This window comes from Hirundo rustica, chromosome 3, assembly GCF_015227805.2.
Source record: "Hirundo rustica isolate bHirRus1 chromosome 3, bHirRus1.pri.v3, whole genome shotgun sequence".
Classification (NCBI taxonomy): domain Eukaryota; kingdom Metazoa; phylum Chordata; class Aves; order Passeriformes; family Hirundinidae; genus Hirundo; species Hirundo rustica.
Window position 1 is genome coordinate 65,837,397 of NC_053452.1, and position 17,408 is coordinate 65,854,804.

Here is a 17,408-nt window from a genome sequence, read left to right on the forward strand (position 1 = left end):
GTTGAGTAAGGTAGCATTCTTTGGCTGCTTTATCTGCGGGCTCTTTGCCCAGTAACACAGTAACACTAAGTGCTAGTAACTTTTTCTAAAGAGCCAGTCCCGGTTGTGTCTAGTTGGAATGAATAATTTCTTTTGAAACACTAGAGGGCTCACTGGCTGCTTTTGGTGCTGCCTTTTGCTTTCAATGCATGTCCATAAATCTCCAAATGTCTAAACAAGGATGTCCTAAAGGTGCGTTTTCTTAGGAGTAAATTTACTTACTAACCTCAGTCGTTTTGTCTAAATCTAGGCTTTCTGGAAGAGTTCTGGAGAATGCATTGATTAGCCAGAAGAGATGAATTTTATCTCCTCAGTAAATTCTGGTAGGGTTTTTCATACTGGAGTATTTCCTTAAGTTTAGGCAGAACAGTGCTTTTTCGTTTATTGTTTGTTTGTTTGTTTGTTTGTGGGTTTTGTTGGGGTTTTTTTGTCTGCTTGGCTTGTGGAACCCACACATTGGAATTTCCTAGGAACCAATTAGATAAATGCACCTGAGTACTTAGCAGAATGGGAAGAAATTCTTGGGAAAAAACCCAACAACTCATCTGATGTTCATTGGCACACAATAATAAATATTATTAGAAGTTAGTGTCTACTCTCTGGGTTATTTTCCTGTCTTACTAGCTAGGGATTGACGAGCAGTAGGGTAATCAGAGTGGTTTCTGCTACCAAATCGCAGATACATTTATGATACAATATGATTGAAGTGTCAATCCATGGGGGAAAACTAAAGGCAAGTGATTGCATCTAGAACATCTTGTAGCATCACACGCTTTGTGACTGCTGTGGCTGGACTGAACCAGCCTGGAGCTGTTCCTGCCTTTCCCTCTTGGTAACTCTGATACTCATGACAATCTGACTTGAGGAATCAGACAAGACAAAAATGATCCTCAAAATGACAGGATCACTTGCAAAAGTTTCTGTTTCCTGAACTGACTTGGGAATAGATGATCACTGTATTTCTTATTCAAGAGAAGGAGCATAGATGTGCTAGGAGAAAAAGGGTTGGGAAAGGACAATGTCAGTAGTGGCTGGAGCAATTAAAATGTTGTTATAATACTGCATCTTTAGGCCCTTTGATTCAGACTACCTAATTACAAGTTTAGTGTGTTAAAAAAAAAAAAAAAAAAAAAGAAAGCCCTTTTGTGTGGTGTGCCCTGATTAAGATTAAGCAAATGAAAAGATTCTGATGTGATTGCATGAGAAAATAAGCTTTGACAAAGCATAGGATTTAGCCTCCCAAGATCTCTGGGAATTTGTACGTTAATATCTAAAGCTGAGCTTGCAGATTTGGGATATGATGGCAGGGCAGAAGTCTGTATAATAGACAAAATCACCAGAAAATTTCAATTGGTAAGTTAGAAAATATGCTGTGGACAAATTATTGGTTTAGTGTAGTCTTGATCCTTGTAGCCAGGGATTGGGAAAACCCCACAGTCATAAAGTCTGCCAGTTGGCTGCCTATTACCAGTTCTGCTTTAGGACAAAAAGCCCCATCCTGAGAGAGCTCCTAAGCCATTCTGCAGTGAAGTCAATCGATGGACACAGCTCCTACCGTCCAGCATATCGCTGTCATCCAAGGCCTGAGACCATTTCCACAGGGCTCTGACTCGCTGCCTTTCAGCTGAGACCTGACACCAGGCTAATCTTTTGGTTGAAAATGCTCACATATTAACTGCCATTGCCAATTTTGGTGTTTGTAAAGCCGGACCTGCAGTGCCAGACCTGTAGTTATCATCCGTGAATTTTCCTGCAGGATAGATGTGCATTTTTTCTCCCATTAATTGTGGAGAAATGTTTATTCTCACAAGTACAGCAGAATTCTAGAGAATCTGTTGTCATTTATTATAGTATGGCTTAATGCAGATTTTTAATTGAAATAATTTCTCTGTGGTTTGAGCAAAGGAAAGAGGAAGGGAGAAAGTGCAGGATTACTATTATCAGCATGTCCCAGGGCTGCTGCTTTTAAATTTAGGATTGTAGCTGTTATTTAACTGAATTATCCGTGACACACATGGCCTCAGGAAGAGGTCTGAAAGCAAGGACAGAGCAGTGTTGTCATCTGACAGCCCGAAGCAGTATCTTTGAAAAGGTCTGAAATTGTCACTTTTTGTCTGGAAGATGACCTCTGGCATTCCTAACACTACTCTGCCTTGTGGAAGAGGGGAGGAGGGACAGCAAGGAGGCACAATTTTTCTTTCTGTTACATAAAGTCATCCTGCTTGTGGTGGCCTTTAAAGAAGACTTCCTGAGCAGATGTTTTGAACACCTGGTGGTTGGTAAGGGGAGGTGTTGCACGTGCTGGAGTGGCAGTGGTTTGTCACCAGGTTGTCACCAGGTTGTCACCAGGCCTGCAGAGCTGTGTGCATTCTTCTCACCGCATGTTTGGGGAGGGGCAGGCAGGCTCCTGGACGTGCACCTGGACCACCCTGAAAAGGGACTGTTCAGGCCAGATATGTCTGGTGATGGTGGTGGAGAGTGTGAGCTGTTCTTGAGTCAACCCACTCCTCTGGCTTCTGGTGTGGATGCCCCCTGCTCTTACCACAGCACTATTGTGCTGGGCTCTGCAAAGCCGTTTCCCAAAGCAGTATTTATCTGTGGCGCACCTCTTCTCGTGCAAAATATGGTTTGGTGGTGATATGTTTGATTGTAAAGGTTTTCGTCTCTTTCTGCAAAATTACATGTGAAAGTAGCTACAGATGCATTTATAGTCATAAAAGATTGTACCGTAAAAACCTCAAAACATTTTCTAGTTGTTCTACCTGCCCACTCTACCATGCTTGTACTGTTACTAGCTGTGCTGAGTTTGAACCAGCTAGTTTTATGCAAGCAGGTCTCTGCCAGAATCTGAAAACTACTGTAAAGCTTTATTTTCACCTTAAAGAGCCAAAAGGTTCTAGGGGAAAAACCTTCTTTAAAAATGTTACTTTCCTCAGTTTCTGAGGTATATGTTTAAGGGAAATAGTATCTCAATTAAATTGATATCTGACAGAATGAATTTCCTTCCTAAAAATTATTTTTGAGTGTGTCTTGACCATAAGCTTGCGGGTAACAGAAGTGGAGAGGACATTCATGTCATTCTTATAGCAACCTGGAAAACAGTGCCACTGTTATTCTTTATTGAATATTTCATAGATCTAATGCATACAGCAGGAATTTGGTTAAGAATTGAATTAAGTGTTTTTAATATAGAGAATATTCTCAAGTCGGTGTTTGCTGTGGCTTCTTGCTAAATCAACATTATAATCCTGCTTTGGTTTCCCTACAGATGATGAAGCATGCCTGGGATAATTATAAGCGTTACGCATGGGGATTAAATGAACTGAAACCCATATCTAAGCAAGGACATTCAAGCAATTTATTTGGTGAGTAGAGTGTATTTTTGTGCTTAGTGACGTTAGCATAAAACAGTAAATCAGCTGAAAAGCTTATAAGTGATAAACATGTTTTCTTTCTGCTCCCTGTCAATGCAGCATGATGCTTCTTGCTTCTGTTACGTATAAAAAGTAACAGTAAATGAAGGTGCTTTCTGTGACTTTTATAGATTAGTGTCTGAATGACAATAAATGGAGCATGGCATTGCTGCATGATAAAAATATAGTTTTGTTGCAATAAATACTGTCCTGTCTTAAGCATTTACTATGGAAATCATTGATGCCACATTCAATAAGCAGGCAACTAACGGGGAAGGGGTGGAGAGGAGGAGAAATCCTACACAAGGAGCAAACAATACTCTCTACAGTCACAAAGGTAGCTGAAGCTGCGTACAGTTCTTAGGAATTTTTTCCATTTCTTATAAAAATTTGTTAACTTGTATCAGACTTCCTTATCAGGCTTTTTCATTAATGTAACTGTTGTTTGCACATCTCGATATTGTACAGGAGGTGTTAAATAAAGCCCAAATTGTTATCAGTGTAGAACAAATATGGGACTGAAAAGTTCTAGTAGGAGAGGCACACTGTAGAAATCCAGTGTAATGGGGCAAGGCTTCCTCCGTGTCCAAGTGGGACTTGTGGCTGGATAAAGAGTAGCTGAAGAGAGACAGCATTCTGAGGAAGCATAAACAAACTGTCCTATGAACTGTCATTATCTTCAATTTTACAGAAAAAATGAAGAATTAAACTGTTTGACAGCAATTTTTCTATTCAAATAGCCTGTTTTCCAAACAGAAAGCTGAAAAAATTACTAATTTCTATAGCTGAGACAAAATCAATACATTATTTTGATTTTAACAGGATCTTACTTTGTTGAATGTTTGCAAAAGATAGTTTGAAGTGGAAACATTTCCTATAACAGCCTAAATAGAGCAGTTATCAAATCCCCAACTATATTTGTAGGTTGCTTAGAGACAGAAGTTGTGATTACAAAAATAAGTTGGAAAATACAACATCTACATTGATCTTGCTGCACTGCTTGGCTAGCCCAAGGTAACATCAAAAATGTTAATAAGTAATTATTATCTAGTTAGTTATTGGACTTCTTTTTGAGTGCTTGAAACCAGAGTAGTTTGCATTAACGTCAAGGTTGAGTCATCATGTTTCTGTTTCCTTCTCTTCTCTAAAAATTAAAATTATTTATTGTCTTCAGGGGAATGATAGTTGTGCAATTTAATGAGGAACTATTTAATGGAATTCTGTTTTCTTGCAGTACAATAAAATGGCATAAAATTTCCCCAAAATTAAAATGCTTAATGTTGTTTCATTTGAAATCAGAAGTGGTATTAAAATTGCTGAGATTTGAGTTAATAATAATATTTTAATGGATTCACACAAAAAGCTGTAGATGTATTGACTTGTGAAATTCTTCAGTGGGAGTTCTGTGGATCTTGCATAAGTTTAAGTCACTTCAAGCACAATTCTCTGCGAAGCAGGGCAAGTGTTGAATTGAAAAATGAAACTGTATTTAGAGGAGTAAGAGCCAGAGTCAGTCTAAATGCAGATCAGTTTCTCATCATGGTCATCTGGTATAAGATCTCATTGCTGACTTTTCCTTAGAAACATCTTCAATCTTATTGATCTTGGTGCAAATCAAAATAAACATTTGGTCTCTTTCTGCTGAATTGCTTTACAGAATACCAAAGAGCAGCATATCTGCAAGGTCTGCCTCATAGTTACCCTTGCCTGAATCCATAATTGCCTTTTGTTCTTTACAAACAAAACCTTGTGTCTTTAAGTGTCCTCAGATGTTTAGATCCGATCTTTACCTTCATGTTTGAATTCAACACATGCCACCTTTTCCATAAAACAATAAAAGGGTGATCTGTTTTTGTGCTGGGTTTCTGTCCTTCACAAAAGGACAAGCAAGTATCCTTATCTTCCTTGTTCCTCATTTTGAAAATTTTCTCTGAAATTGCAAATGGTTTGTTGGAGTCCAGGGCATTCATTTGGTTGCCCTGGAGGGTCAGGGACCTGGGCAGGGGGGTCTGGGACCCCAGCCCAGAGCTCAGAGAGACACTGGATTTGATTTCAGTCCATGGGAGAGGCTTCTTGCACTGCAGGAAGCATTGCAGGCCACAAGAGTGTGAAAAATAGTAGTTTAGTATATCACAGGGTGAAAAAACAGTGGGTTTGGGATTTTTGGCATTGAAGTGAATGGGGCAAGATGGAGAATTTAGGGCGTTGTCTCCTTCTTCTTCCTTCTTGTTCCCTCACTCCATTTCTGCAGTGACGTTGGCACAAAGTAGTTAGTGAGGATTGGGTCAGAGTAAAGATGACCTTTTTAGTAATAGTGATAGGCATTGGCGAGAAATAGTAAATAAGAAATACGTAGCAATTAGTAGAAAAGATAAGGACAACCCAGCTTGGGGGCAGATGTGAGAAGTCCAAGCCATGGCAAACATCTTGTTGGACTGAGAAAATTGTAAGATAAGAACTAATAAACGAAGTATGCAACCTTGAAAAATCTAAACCTGAAGACTCCGTCTCTTCCTTCGGTTTGGCACAGAGCTTTGCAGAGGGCAAAAAAGACTCTAAAGCCACCTGAATGCTGGGGAATTTAAACTCCTGCAAAAGGAGCCCCTGACAATGGTTGACTAATTTAAGGTAATTCTGAATTGTGTTAGTGGAGGTTACCTTCAGTTCTGTGTCCTGTGAATTTCCTCCCAACCTTCAGAAATCAAGACCTTCAATTCTCTGTCATCCATCATAACTATCTCAAATTTGCCAAGACCATCTTTTCTTCTTGCTGCCAGATCTCAATTGTTTTAAAAATAGAAGTTTCAAATTGTCTGAATATCAGTAACATTCAGCACATTTCATTAGGCACTGTTTAATTTAAACACTTCTCCTCCTTTGAATTAATTGCTTCATTTACATTGCTTTGCATATACTGGGAGTGGGATAAAGACTTTTAGTATCTCACTGTGAGGAACAGCAGAGTCCAGTGCTGTGTGGTGCTTTATGTTGTATAAGTTACAGTACAGCCCTCTTGACACAGAAGGTGAGAATTGTTTTCAAATGATACTGCTTCCAAGCTTATTTTTGAAAGTATAAATGCATGGTTCCTTTCTATCTCCATTTTTCAGGTAGATTATAATGACTGTTGTGTCTTGAAGGCAAGTCATAACTGTCATGCTGTGTTTCTCAGAAGGACAAAAATAAGATGGCATTTGAGAGGTGGCTTAGGAGATATCATCATGAAATACAGACGCTATACCTAGGCTAGGAGAAGAGGAAAATGGCAAGTGGAGTGTTGATGGGAGAAAGGGTAGGGCCATCTGGTTCTAATTTTGGTGGAAAGAAAAGAACCCTGCTTTAGCACCTTGTACAAATTACTAGTAGTAGAGCTATTCTGTAGCTGAAGTCTTCTTGCTGAACCTGGAAATTACTTTTTGTTGGTCCTAAACTCAGGCCATGAAAAGAACTTGTGAAGTCAAGGAACTGCCTTGATCTTGCTGGTATTCTGCAGGGAGTGTGTGTGGAAGGATGTATGTGATAAGTTGAGAAAATCTTTAGACTGGCAGACTGTAGATATATTCATGTTATCAGCAGAAGTTGCTTCCTCTCACATGTGCACACCAAAGCTAATATACTCTCAGAGCAACACTGAAACATATGTGAACTGAAACATTTCTCCCTGAAGCCAGTGCCACATAACGTGCCTCTGACTGTTGGCAATGCCTTTTCGGCACATCCGTGCAATGCTTTTATTGTCTTTGTATTTGCCACGTTCGATTTTACCATGTTGTAGCAACTATTTGAAAAGACAGAAATATTCTTATTGGTTTGATTCTGTGAAGTGTACAGCTGTTTCTAGATTAATCAAATAAATTGGAATAGCTCAGCATCTGTTTGCGCCATATCTGTCCATTAGCAAAACGGGATATCTCCTGGTATGACTTCTTCCGTGAGTACTAATTCTTCTCTGACTATTCCTAGTAGAAAGTAGGCCCTGAGTAAGTGCTGTTAGTTTTTAATACTTTAACCTTTGTGTTTCAGGTTACCGTTAAAAATGTTACCTAAAGCAGAGATTAATTTATCTACCTTCCTATTGTGAAAGTGGCAAAATCATAACTTCGCCTTTTGTTTTTAATAGCACTCCACCACTAACCCCTCAAACTAGGAGGTATTCCTCTCGAAGCCTTCTGAACTAATTTTAAAACTAATGAGTGTTGCTGCACTGGCAGAGAACGCTTTCTAGAAGGGTTTTCTGCACTTAAGTGACTGTAACTAAAGGGCTTTTTTAATTATCTGAAGCTGTGTTTCATGTAGAGTATTGCCAGTTTGATATTGTAACTTGTGGGCATAGTATAATTAATCTGCAAAAAAGGAAAACGGACCTTTTCTGGAGGCAGAAGGGAGGCATTTAATAAATACTCACAATCTGCAAACCCCAAAGTACTATAATTTAGTAAGATCCTGCTCCTCCCACTTTGAGCTGTTTTCTCTTGTTTCTTTTATGGAGTGTTGAGGAACATGAATAATTTTAAAGCCTGCCAAAATTTATATCCAAAACTGTCTTGGCAGTGCATAGCAATGTGTCTGTTCAAACTCTAAGTTTATTAATATAGCCTAGGCACTTAATTGTGCATGTGTTTAAACAGTATATTAATTTAAATTGAAAGGATTCAAAATCTTCCCCCCCCTCAGTCTCGTTTGTCTTCACTGTTCCTGCTATATTCCTTGAAATTTTGTGGTTTGGTTTTGTGGTTTTAATTTTGGAAGTAAGCCTGAGATTTATCTCATCTAAATTTACTTGTGTAAAGAATAACATTAGCAGGTATGTGGATGAATTACTCAACACAGCATTTTTGAGAGGTCATGTTGTACAACAAAGACAAGTGTATTGTCTTTTTAGATTTCCAAAAAACATTTTTCAGGCTTATTACTGGCCTCTCACAGGAAGCACAATCCATTGCTACTGAGGCCACATTCTCAAATTACTCATCCCAACATTGACAGAGTGAAATTTGGCAGTGCAAATAAGTTACTTGGGGTAGCTTTGACAATGGCAAACTGCAAACAGTTCCACAAACCCAGCAGGATTTCCCAATAGGCGATAATTGCACTCAGAAATAGAAAATGTTCCTAATTTAAACTGGCACTTAGTGAAACGGGAGATATAATTCTGAGTTAATACACAGAATGGGCAGACTTGAGCCCATAATAAGTAGTAAAGCTTGACAGCTTTCCGGAACAATACGTGGAGGTCCATAAAAAGTGGCATAGATGGGATGAACAAGGATTTATTGTTCCTTGTGGGGAGCGATATCCTTTGCAAGGAAGGGGTGGAAACAGCAAATTACTAGGCAACGTGTTCAAACAAAAGAAGGTGGTTCACAACAAAACATGTAGCTGAGCTGCACCGTGCCAGAAGTGTGGTGGATTCCAATGGCTTCTGCAGGAAGCACAGAGATAAGCAATGAAGTAAAAATTATTTGAGCTTTATCAAATTCAAAGACCAGAGCTGGCTCTAAAATGCACAGATATATAAAGTACTGGAGAGTTAGAAGAGAGTTCTAGAAATACCACTATATGGTTTCATGTTACACATATGAAAAGCTAGAATTGTTAAAAATTGAATGAATTTTTCTTTCCCCACTCTTACCAGGTGCTAATAGTCACTGAAATTAAAAGTGTTAATATTTCTGAGGGTTTGCCAGTACTTGAGTCAAAGAGTTTCATGTTTTGGCATAGCACACTTTAATAATTAATCACTCTTGACACTTAAAATTGCTAATGATATTGGATAGGAACCTTTTCAGTGAACTTTAAATAAAGGAAAACACTGTTGTAAGATATGAGTCAGCTTTTGCAATGCTCCAAGAAACCTACAGCTCAAATCAAAACGTTACTTTAGTTGAACCTATATGTATTCTCTAATGCCAGGCTTGGTGTGCAAGGGATGGGAGGAAATTGTGAACTATTAAGTGCACCAGCATGCACTGCTTCTGAAGTATTCAGACTCTGAGTATTTTGGACTCTTCTGGCCATATTTAAAAGCCTGGGCTAGACAAGTGAGAATTTTTTTTGGCACACCCTCCAAAGGGCTTGGCCATAAGCCAGTTGTGGTTCTTAAACCATATGGCCATATAAGCTCCGGCACAGAGCTGTGCTAATAAGGTTGTCATTCACATCCAGAGCAGTTCTCCCTGCAGTGGAAACTCATACAAAGTTATTCATCCTCTGATCACTCTTCCTAATCTGCTCTTTCTGCCCAGTCCCGAGATGCTGCTCCATTCTCTAATGTAATCTCTTCTTTTTTTTTAATTTTCATGCACATACACTGGCACTGTTAGATATTAAAAGGCATGTAGTTTAAATGGGCTGACTGTGCATTACCCAGAGGAGATAAAGGCTACCTGTGCTTTACATCATACTATTCTGAAATGCTGGGTAATAAGCCATTGTGGTTAACAGTCCACAAATCTTGTTAGCAATATGTTCTTTTTTTTGTTTTCTTCCGCGTCATTGCTTAAGATTTTAAATGTTAAACTGGAAAGGAAGTTTTATAGATGTTTCTCGATAGTCTACTGGAAATGTCATGTTGATTGATTTCTTTTGCATTCTTTTCAGTTAATAGGAGGTTATTTTATTTGTTCTCTATTAATCCCTTGGGGTAAATGATGCTATTAGTAAAGAGGAGAGATAAAAGTGAAGGGTTAACAACAGAAGCAACATGGAGCATATATGAGTACTTGGTCTGATGGTTTTGGTAGAAACTAATAATTCTTCATTTTGGTAGGCTTGTACCTATCTGGTTATTTCTTTTTTCATCTAAATTGAGCTTATGTTTTATGAGTTTCAAGTCCATTTTCTCTACCTTCTGTATATATATACACCTTTTTTTTTATTATTATCTGCAAAATATATCTGTATTTGCCTGAGGTCTGTGAATTTTATCCAAGTATTGTTTGTGATATCTTCTTCCTGCCTATGGCAACTATGAAACTCTACCATGGTGACTGCACCTTTGCTGGCATAACACAGTGCCCACTGTTAGTCAAATTTATAAAAGTACTGTAGGTGTATAGGGAAACAGTCCTCTTGTCCAAATATTCTGTGTCATGAGTGTGTACTATAATTGCCTAGCAATAATCTTTGCTTCTTATAGACCATGACTGCTGTGTAATTCCTTGGGAATGTTGTGTAGGAACGAACGACAGTGATAACTGTATTTAATAATTTATGTGCTGTGCTTTGAAAAGCATAGCTTATATAGGCTTGGGAAATATTTGGTCTTATCCCATAATAAGAATTGTTCATTTCATTTCTTTGCCCTCCTACCCCCACCCCCATCACTGGTTTGTCTGACTGGTTATTAATGAGCTGTTCAGCATCACAATTTCCGTACTACTCTCAAATTTAAGTTACCCTGTTGGCTGACTTGGCATAAACTGCAGTTGTTCACAAGTCATAATTCTGGCCTCTAAACTGACTTTCTCTGTTCTTTTGTCTTTTATCAAGAACTCGGAAGTACAGCTGTTTGAGACAAACTTGACTAATTGTCACATTAATTGTTTTATTCCATTTTCTGGAGCCTTCAGAATAATAGCAGAAGTTATTTGAAATAAAGTATGATCTGCTTGAGATTCTAGCATTTTTTCCTGTCTGTGCACTAAGCAGACCATGTAGGCCAGATTCAGAGAAAAAAAAATCATAATAAGTAGGTGACTCCAAGGGTGATTTTTCAATAAGTTTTCTCCTTATTTTCTCCTCTTTTCCTTCTGACTTAGTAGTGGGTTGCAGCTCAAGTACTAATCCTTAAAATTGAAAGCTCAACTGTTTAGTGGTGGTGTTAGTTGTATTACAAGAGGATTATCACAAAGAATGTCTTTGCATAGTGAGCCTATCACAATCCACTGAAGCAAATCAAGTTATAGATGATTTTTCTGTAAGTAGAGTTCAGTTGTAAAGGTTCACTAGGAACTGCTTTTGTTGTATGGAGTTACCAGACATCTCCAGAGCTTTTGCAGTAGTGTTCTTGAGCAGATGTCCTCCAGCAGTTTTCCACTCTCACTTTCTCATAAGCTCAGGAAAAATATAAATTGCTTAGCCAAGTTTAAAGGAATATTTTTCCTTTAATATTAGAGAAGGGCAGCCAAGTTCCAAATAAGCTCTTGGAGGATATTATGTTGTTCTTACCAAAGTATGCTGCAGTTTTATTAGTGGAATGTCTGGGGGAAAATGTAGAGAATACTTCCTTCAGAGTAGGAAAGTGACATTCCAAAAATGGGTGGTATAAGCAGCTGCTAAAATAGAGAAAATATCTGATTCTGTTAAATATACCAAATAACTGTTGTAATAACCTCAAATATTTTTTGTTTAATATGGTGGAAATGGAAAATTATTTTCTACCTGGAAGCCCAATTTAAGAAAGTGATGTCCATCGTGCTATATAGAGTGCTCCAATCACCTCTATTTCATGTGGAAGCAGAAACCCATGATGGCACTGAACACCAGAATGGACTGAAATAGTAGCTTTCTGTCTTAAATATGAAAAATTGAATTCTGATATTTGATAAGTTTATAAAATTAAGTATACTTTTTCATCAGGTATTTCAGAGACAAGATGATACGCAAGTTCCCTAATTAGCTGTAGCTACTATCTCTTTATTCCCCTGGTACAATCAATTCCGGAATGAGTAGTCAGCTATTCACCTGACTCATTAGCCCTGCTGAGGGAGACAGGGATTGGACCTAATGACTTTCTCTGTTGATTGCAACCTAAATTATTTTGTAATTCTAAATGTTTACTTCTGTATCAGAGTCTTCTCTAAAGTATAACAGTGGTTTTCCATTCATTATGAAAACTGTGGGAGCCAAGTTAGGAAATATAAATTTTAATAGAGTGGTCAAGATTGAATTTTTGACATTATCCCATAAATATGAGTTGGAACTCCTCCTAGACAAAAAATGGTGTTTTGAAAAGGTCGAGGTAAATTTGAAGTAAGCATGGGAAAGTATTCTGAGTGACTGTTTTCTTGAACCTCACCATCTGCATTAACCTTTCAGTATGGGATGATGAGCATTTAATCCATTCCAAAGCCAACATACTGATGGTATTTCATCTTGCAGTGTTAGGTCAAGGCTAGCTCTCACCTCTCTCTTTAACAGAAGAGGTGAGAAGGGTGCCACTTTTGCAGACCACTACTGCTTGCTCTGAAAACCAGTGCCTTGCAGCCCCTCCTGAGATGACAAATCCATGTGTGCAAGTTTGCCTTTCCCTCCCCCAGTGCTATCTTGTGCAGGTTACACGGTGCTGCACAGTATCAGAAAAATTGTTTTCAACACAATTGTTGATCTGAGATGGGATCAGTACTCACCAGCTTCTTAAAGCTTTATTTATATTATTGAGTATAAAAACAAAAAAGCAACTGATAGTTTTCATTCCAAACTGGAAAAACGAGGAATTTCCCAATTACCGAGATTTATTGGGTTTTATGTCATTTTACGGTGAACTGTTCTATCAGTGGTTGAAAATGCAAAATTACGTTGGAAAATACAGTGCATTAGAACAGCTCTTCAAAAGTTCATTAGTGGAAGAAATACTTAAATATTATGATGCTGTGTTGTGGCATGGGAATCAAAGCAAGGGCTGTGAATTAATAGTTACCACTTGAACGCTTATGCACCCAGTTTTTAATTGAATTAATTGAAATTGGATTTTGAAATTAGAATTAATTTAAATTAATTAGATCTAACTGAAAAGTCTTCTGTTGGAAAGTTAATCACTGGCTCTTCATGTATTTCAGGTAACATACAAGGAGCAACAATCGTGGATGCCCTTGATACACTATACATCATGGAAATGAAGGAAGAGTTCAAGGAAGCCAAGGAGTGGGTTGAAAAAAACTTGGATTTCAATGTGGTAAGGAGTGTTGCTGATTAACATTTAATGCTCTGTTTAGACTCTAGGGGTTCAGCTGAGGACTGGGTTCTAGTACTACAAGCATGATGCAAGGCTAAAGATAGTTAAAAAAAGGCAGGAAACTGGAAGTAGGAAATTTACTGCTCTGCTTATATGCTCTTTTTCAATCAGAGAGATTTAGGTAGATGGAAGGCAATGAGCTGGACTGAAGGAAGGAAAAAGGAAATGGAGTATTTTGTCATTTTAAGGTAAAAACCAGCCTTTTCAGCTTTACTGAATAGAAGAATTGGGACCCTTCAAACATTAATTTTTTCATTATGTAAACCTTTTACATTTTCCCTTTGTGAAATCTTCCACAGATTTTGCTTCTGTTTAGAGAAAGGTACGTCATACATACTACTTAGTTTCCTTTGTCTACTCCAGTAGACTATCATGTGTTAGGTTGAGCTATTGGCACAACTGAACTGCTTTAGTCTTAGGAGGCATCAGGTCTTCACAGCTGCATGTACAAATCACCCTATTAAGTGGCAAATATGCAGCTGAGGGCAAAGTTCATTATTGAGGCTTTTATTCTAGGAAGGCCTTGAACAAGCAGGAACCTCTTCAATTAAATTGAGAAGACTTGGGTTGGGTTGTTTGGATTTTTCGGTTTCTATTCTTTATTTTTCTTTTTTTAATTGGGCCAGAGGATTTATTGTTGGGTACAGAGAGCTGATGAAGCACCTCTGATCAGTGTAATAAAATAAGCATAGTACACTGAGCACTTAAAATCTCTCGTAGTTGACGTGCTCAATGTTAGAAACACTTTCTGAAAACAAAGTAATCTTTCTAATAAGTTATGCAAAATTCAGGTTTAATCAGGTTCTCTTCCATGCTTGAGAATTAATTATCCTTTTAAGAAGGAGTTAATAAGAGTGGATATTACATAGTTTATATAAGCAGTAATTTAGTATGCATTTTTATTTACATTTATAATGTAAATAGAGGATATTAAGCAGTGCTCCTGCATAGTGTCAGAAGCCTAAATGACATATTAACTTTATTCCGTGCATAGGGATTTTATTTTCCCCTAAAGGTGTTTTTGTAATACTAAATTCCTGTCTTATTAGGTTGGTATTATCAAGATATTTAAAAAACCGGATAAGATAACAGAAAATAACAAACTCCACTAAAAAGGTTGAGCTGAGCCCTACTTGTAGGAACATTGTAAAGCGCTGTAGAGTGATTTACATTATTAACATGAAAATCTTTTGGTTTACATAATCTTGCTATATTTGGTACTGGAAACTTATAGATGGTATTGCCTACATTTCCTCTTTTTAATGCACCTATTTTTCCTCAATAATGTTTATAAGCTAAGAAAATGGCAGAAACTTTGTGTTCTGTTAGTTGTTCAATGCAGGAGTCAAGCAGATTTACCAAAGCAACTTCACAGATAACACTGACCTGCGTCACTAAGATTCTATTGTCAGTGATATTCCTGTAAATAGCAGCCTGGAGTTCGACACCTCACAAAATTATTTTCATAATACTTGATAATCGTACGTAATTGAATTTTACATTGGCATCAGCAGCGAGTAGATGAATTTTCCCAAACTGGAACAAGGAAATTAAAATAAATTACTGCAACACCAAATTTAATAATGGACATCCATTTGTTTATTGACTGGATTGTTGGAAGCTACTCTACCTGCGCTTTTGTTTAGTTTTCAACTTTAAGTATAGGTTTTAGATTCAAATACTGTTTTGTATTTATATCTTATGGTTCAAAGAACAGCAGTTCTCTTTTGTGTTTAAGCATTTATCATGTATCAGGCCTTACATGACACAGTCTGCAAAAATGTTATGTACACTATTGCTTCTGTTTTAGAAACCTTTGTCCCATGAAAGTGATTTATTTGGAATAATGGACACACCGACATATCCCTAAGAGTTATTTCTTCTGAGGAATATAAACTTGCGTTTGATTTTTCTGATCATTTCCTGGGTAGCGACCGCTTAATCAGCATATGGAGAAATAGAATAAGTTTTTATCTTCATTTATTCTTAGAACCATGTCTTTCAAATCTTTTTTTTTTTTTTAGAATGTTCTTTACAAAAATTGATGTGACTGTATTTTATAGCAGAATTTTTCTCCTTATGTTCTATGTCAATTCAGCTGGATATAGGAAAATTTTTCAAACTCTAGAAAATACTCATCAAACTATTTGGCCAGCACTCACACCACTCTCAACACCTGATCATAAAAGTTTCCTAATGTCACTTTGGAAAGTAGGCACTAGTCTATCTACATGAAAGGATTTATGGAATAAAGATGACTTAATGGGAAATGGCAACGTCTTTTTATGCGTTAGATTTCCATCTCACAGTTCAATGAATTAGATGTCAGGGTTGCTCTTCTTTACGTTTTCAAAAATAGGTTTTGATTTTGAAGGAAAATCCTGGTTAAATCAGCAGCACCTTTCTTGGCAAACTTGTGCATTTTAGTTAGCTTGTCAGTGGATATGTTTAGAAGCTTTCCCTTTTGGGGTATAACACAGGGTATTTTCATTACAGATGTAGCTGGTAGCCCTTTGATTTTATAACTGAGATATCCACGTTGCAATGCTTGGAGCTTTTTTATGTCACAACTGCTGACATTTCTTTTTTTATTTGAAACCTTGCTGAAGTTTCAGCTAAACTGAGCCATCCCTTCAGGAATTAATTTGCATTTTCTGATTCTGTCAATATTGTAAGAGATGTAGGTATACTTGTACCTTTGGAAGGAGCTGGCATTTGCAGTGGCTAAATCCATGGTCTTAGCTTTGAGTAGCAGCATGGATATGTGCACTGTTCTCTGTTAAATCACTTCATCTCTCTGGGGGATTCATCTTTGCTCTTCTAATTAATATAGCCAAGGCTTTGTCTGACTCCCCACACAGACTGCTGCCCACACACCCCTTCAACAGTGCACAGCCCAAGGTTGCATCTGGGCTGGGCTGTGGATCAGCAGGTTACGAGGGAGGAAAAGGGAACCAGACCTTCATGGGATCTTTAGGGAGCCTTTCTGTTTCCTAGCTACAGCTACACACTACTGCCTGCTCCTCTGCTCTTATTTTTTCTTACTTGTTTCAGAAGCTGCGCACACACAGACAGAGCTTTCTGAAAGAGTTTCTGTACCAACACCCCACTTCTTCTTCTCACTGGGGAGGAGAAAGCTATTGGCCTCTGAAGTCCAAGAGCCAAATAACATTGAGGTCATGCCCCCTCTTCTTCAGCCCTGCTAAACTCCTTCCAATCCAATTGTACATGGGATAGGGCTTGAATTCGTACCCTGACCGACTGTCTGTCTGTCTGATGGAAGTGTAGCCAGACAGGATGAGAATGGGCACAAGGTATGGAGCAGAAAGCCACGCACTTGTTTGGATAAGGGGGAAACTGGGAAAGTAGGAAGGGCATTTCATTATTTGCTCTCAAAGACAGATACTAATGAACTGAAGAACTGCATAAAGGGAAGGGAATGAATAAGAAGGTGAAGGTACCCTCAGTCTTGTGTCCTATCAAGGCTCTTAAGCAAAGCTGTTTAGAGGTTGGTCAGTCACTCTATCTGATTTTATATGCCACTTTTGAAGCTTGAAGGCTAACTTACTGCTTCTGAGTTTCATCTTTGTGCTTAGCTCAGCAAATCTGAGTATCTTTTAAAGAGGTTTTGTCCACAGCTTCATGCAACCTTGAAGTTTTGTGAGTGATATGTCTATTATTTGGGAATTAGAAAAGAACCAGTAAAAGTAGAGAAACTTGAAGTTATGTTTTTTTCTCTACTGTCATGTATACACTAGCATACCCTCTTTCCAAGGTCCCAGAACAGAAAGTATTACTTGCATCTGTAAAATAAGGCTTACAGCATTTATCATTGACTCAGCTGTATCTGTGATGTGTCAGTCAGTAACAGAACAGACTTCCAGAGTTCAGTTTGCTTATTTCAAACTTCAGCAGCATTTACAAATCTAAATCCTACTATTCTCAAACTGTAAGTATTAGGATTGACTTGTAATTGTATTTAACAATCCACAACCTAATGT

The 17,408-nt window shown here is 37.9% G+C and overlaps 1 protein-coding gene across 1 annotated transcript in view; it reads left to right on the top strand.

Moving 5' to 3' along the window:
• Positions 1–17,408, top strand: part of MAN1A1 (mannosidase alpha class 1A member 1) — a 143,419-nt gene that overhangs the window by 33,282 nt on the left and 92,729 nt on the right. Inside the window, exons 2-3 of the mRNA XM_040059830.1 lie at positions 3,308–3,404; positions 13,232–13,347. Coding sequence (XP_039915764.1) covers positions 3,308–3,404; positions 13,232–13,347 — 213 coding nt within the window. The remainder of the gene's footprint in view (positions 1–3,307; positions 3,405–13,231; positions 13,348–17,408) is intronic.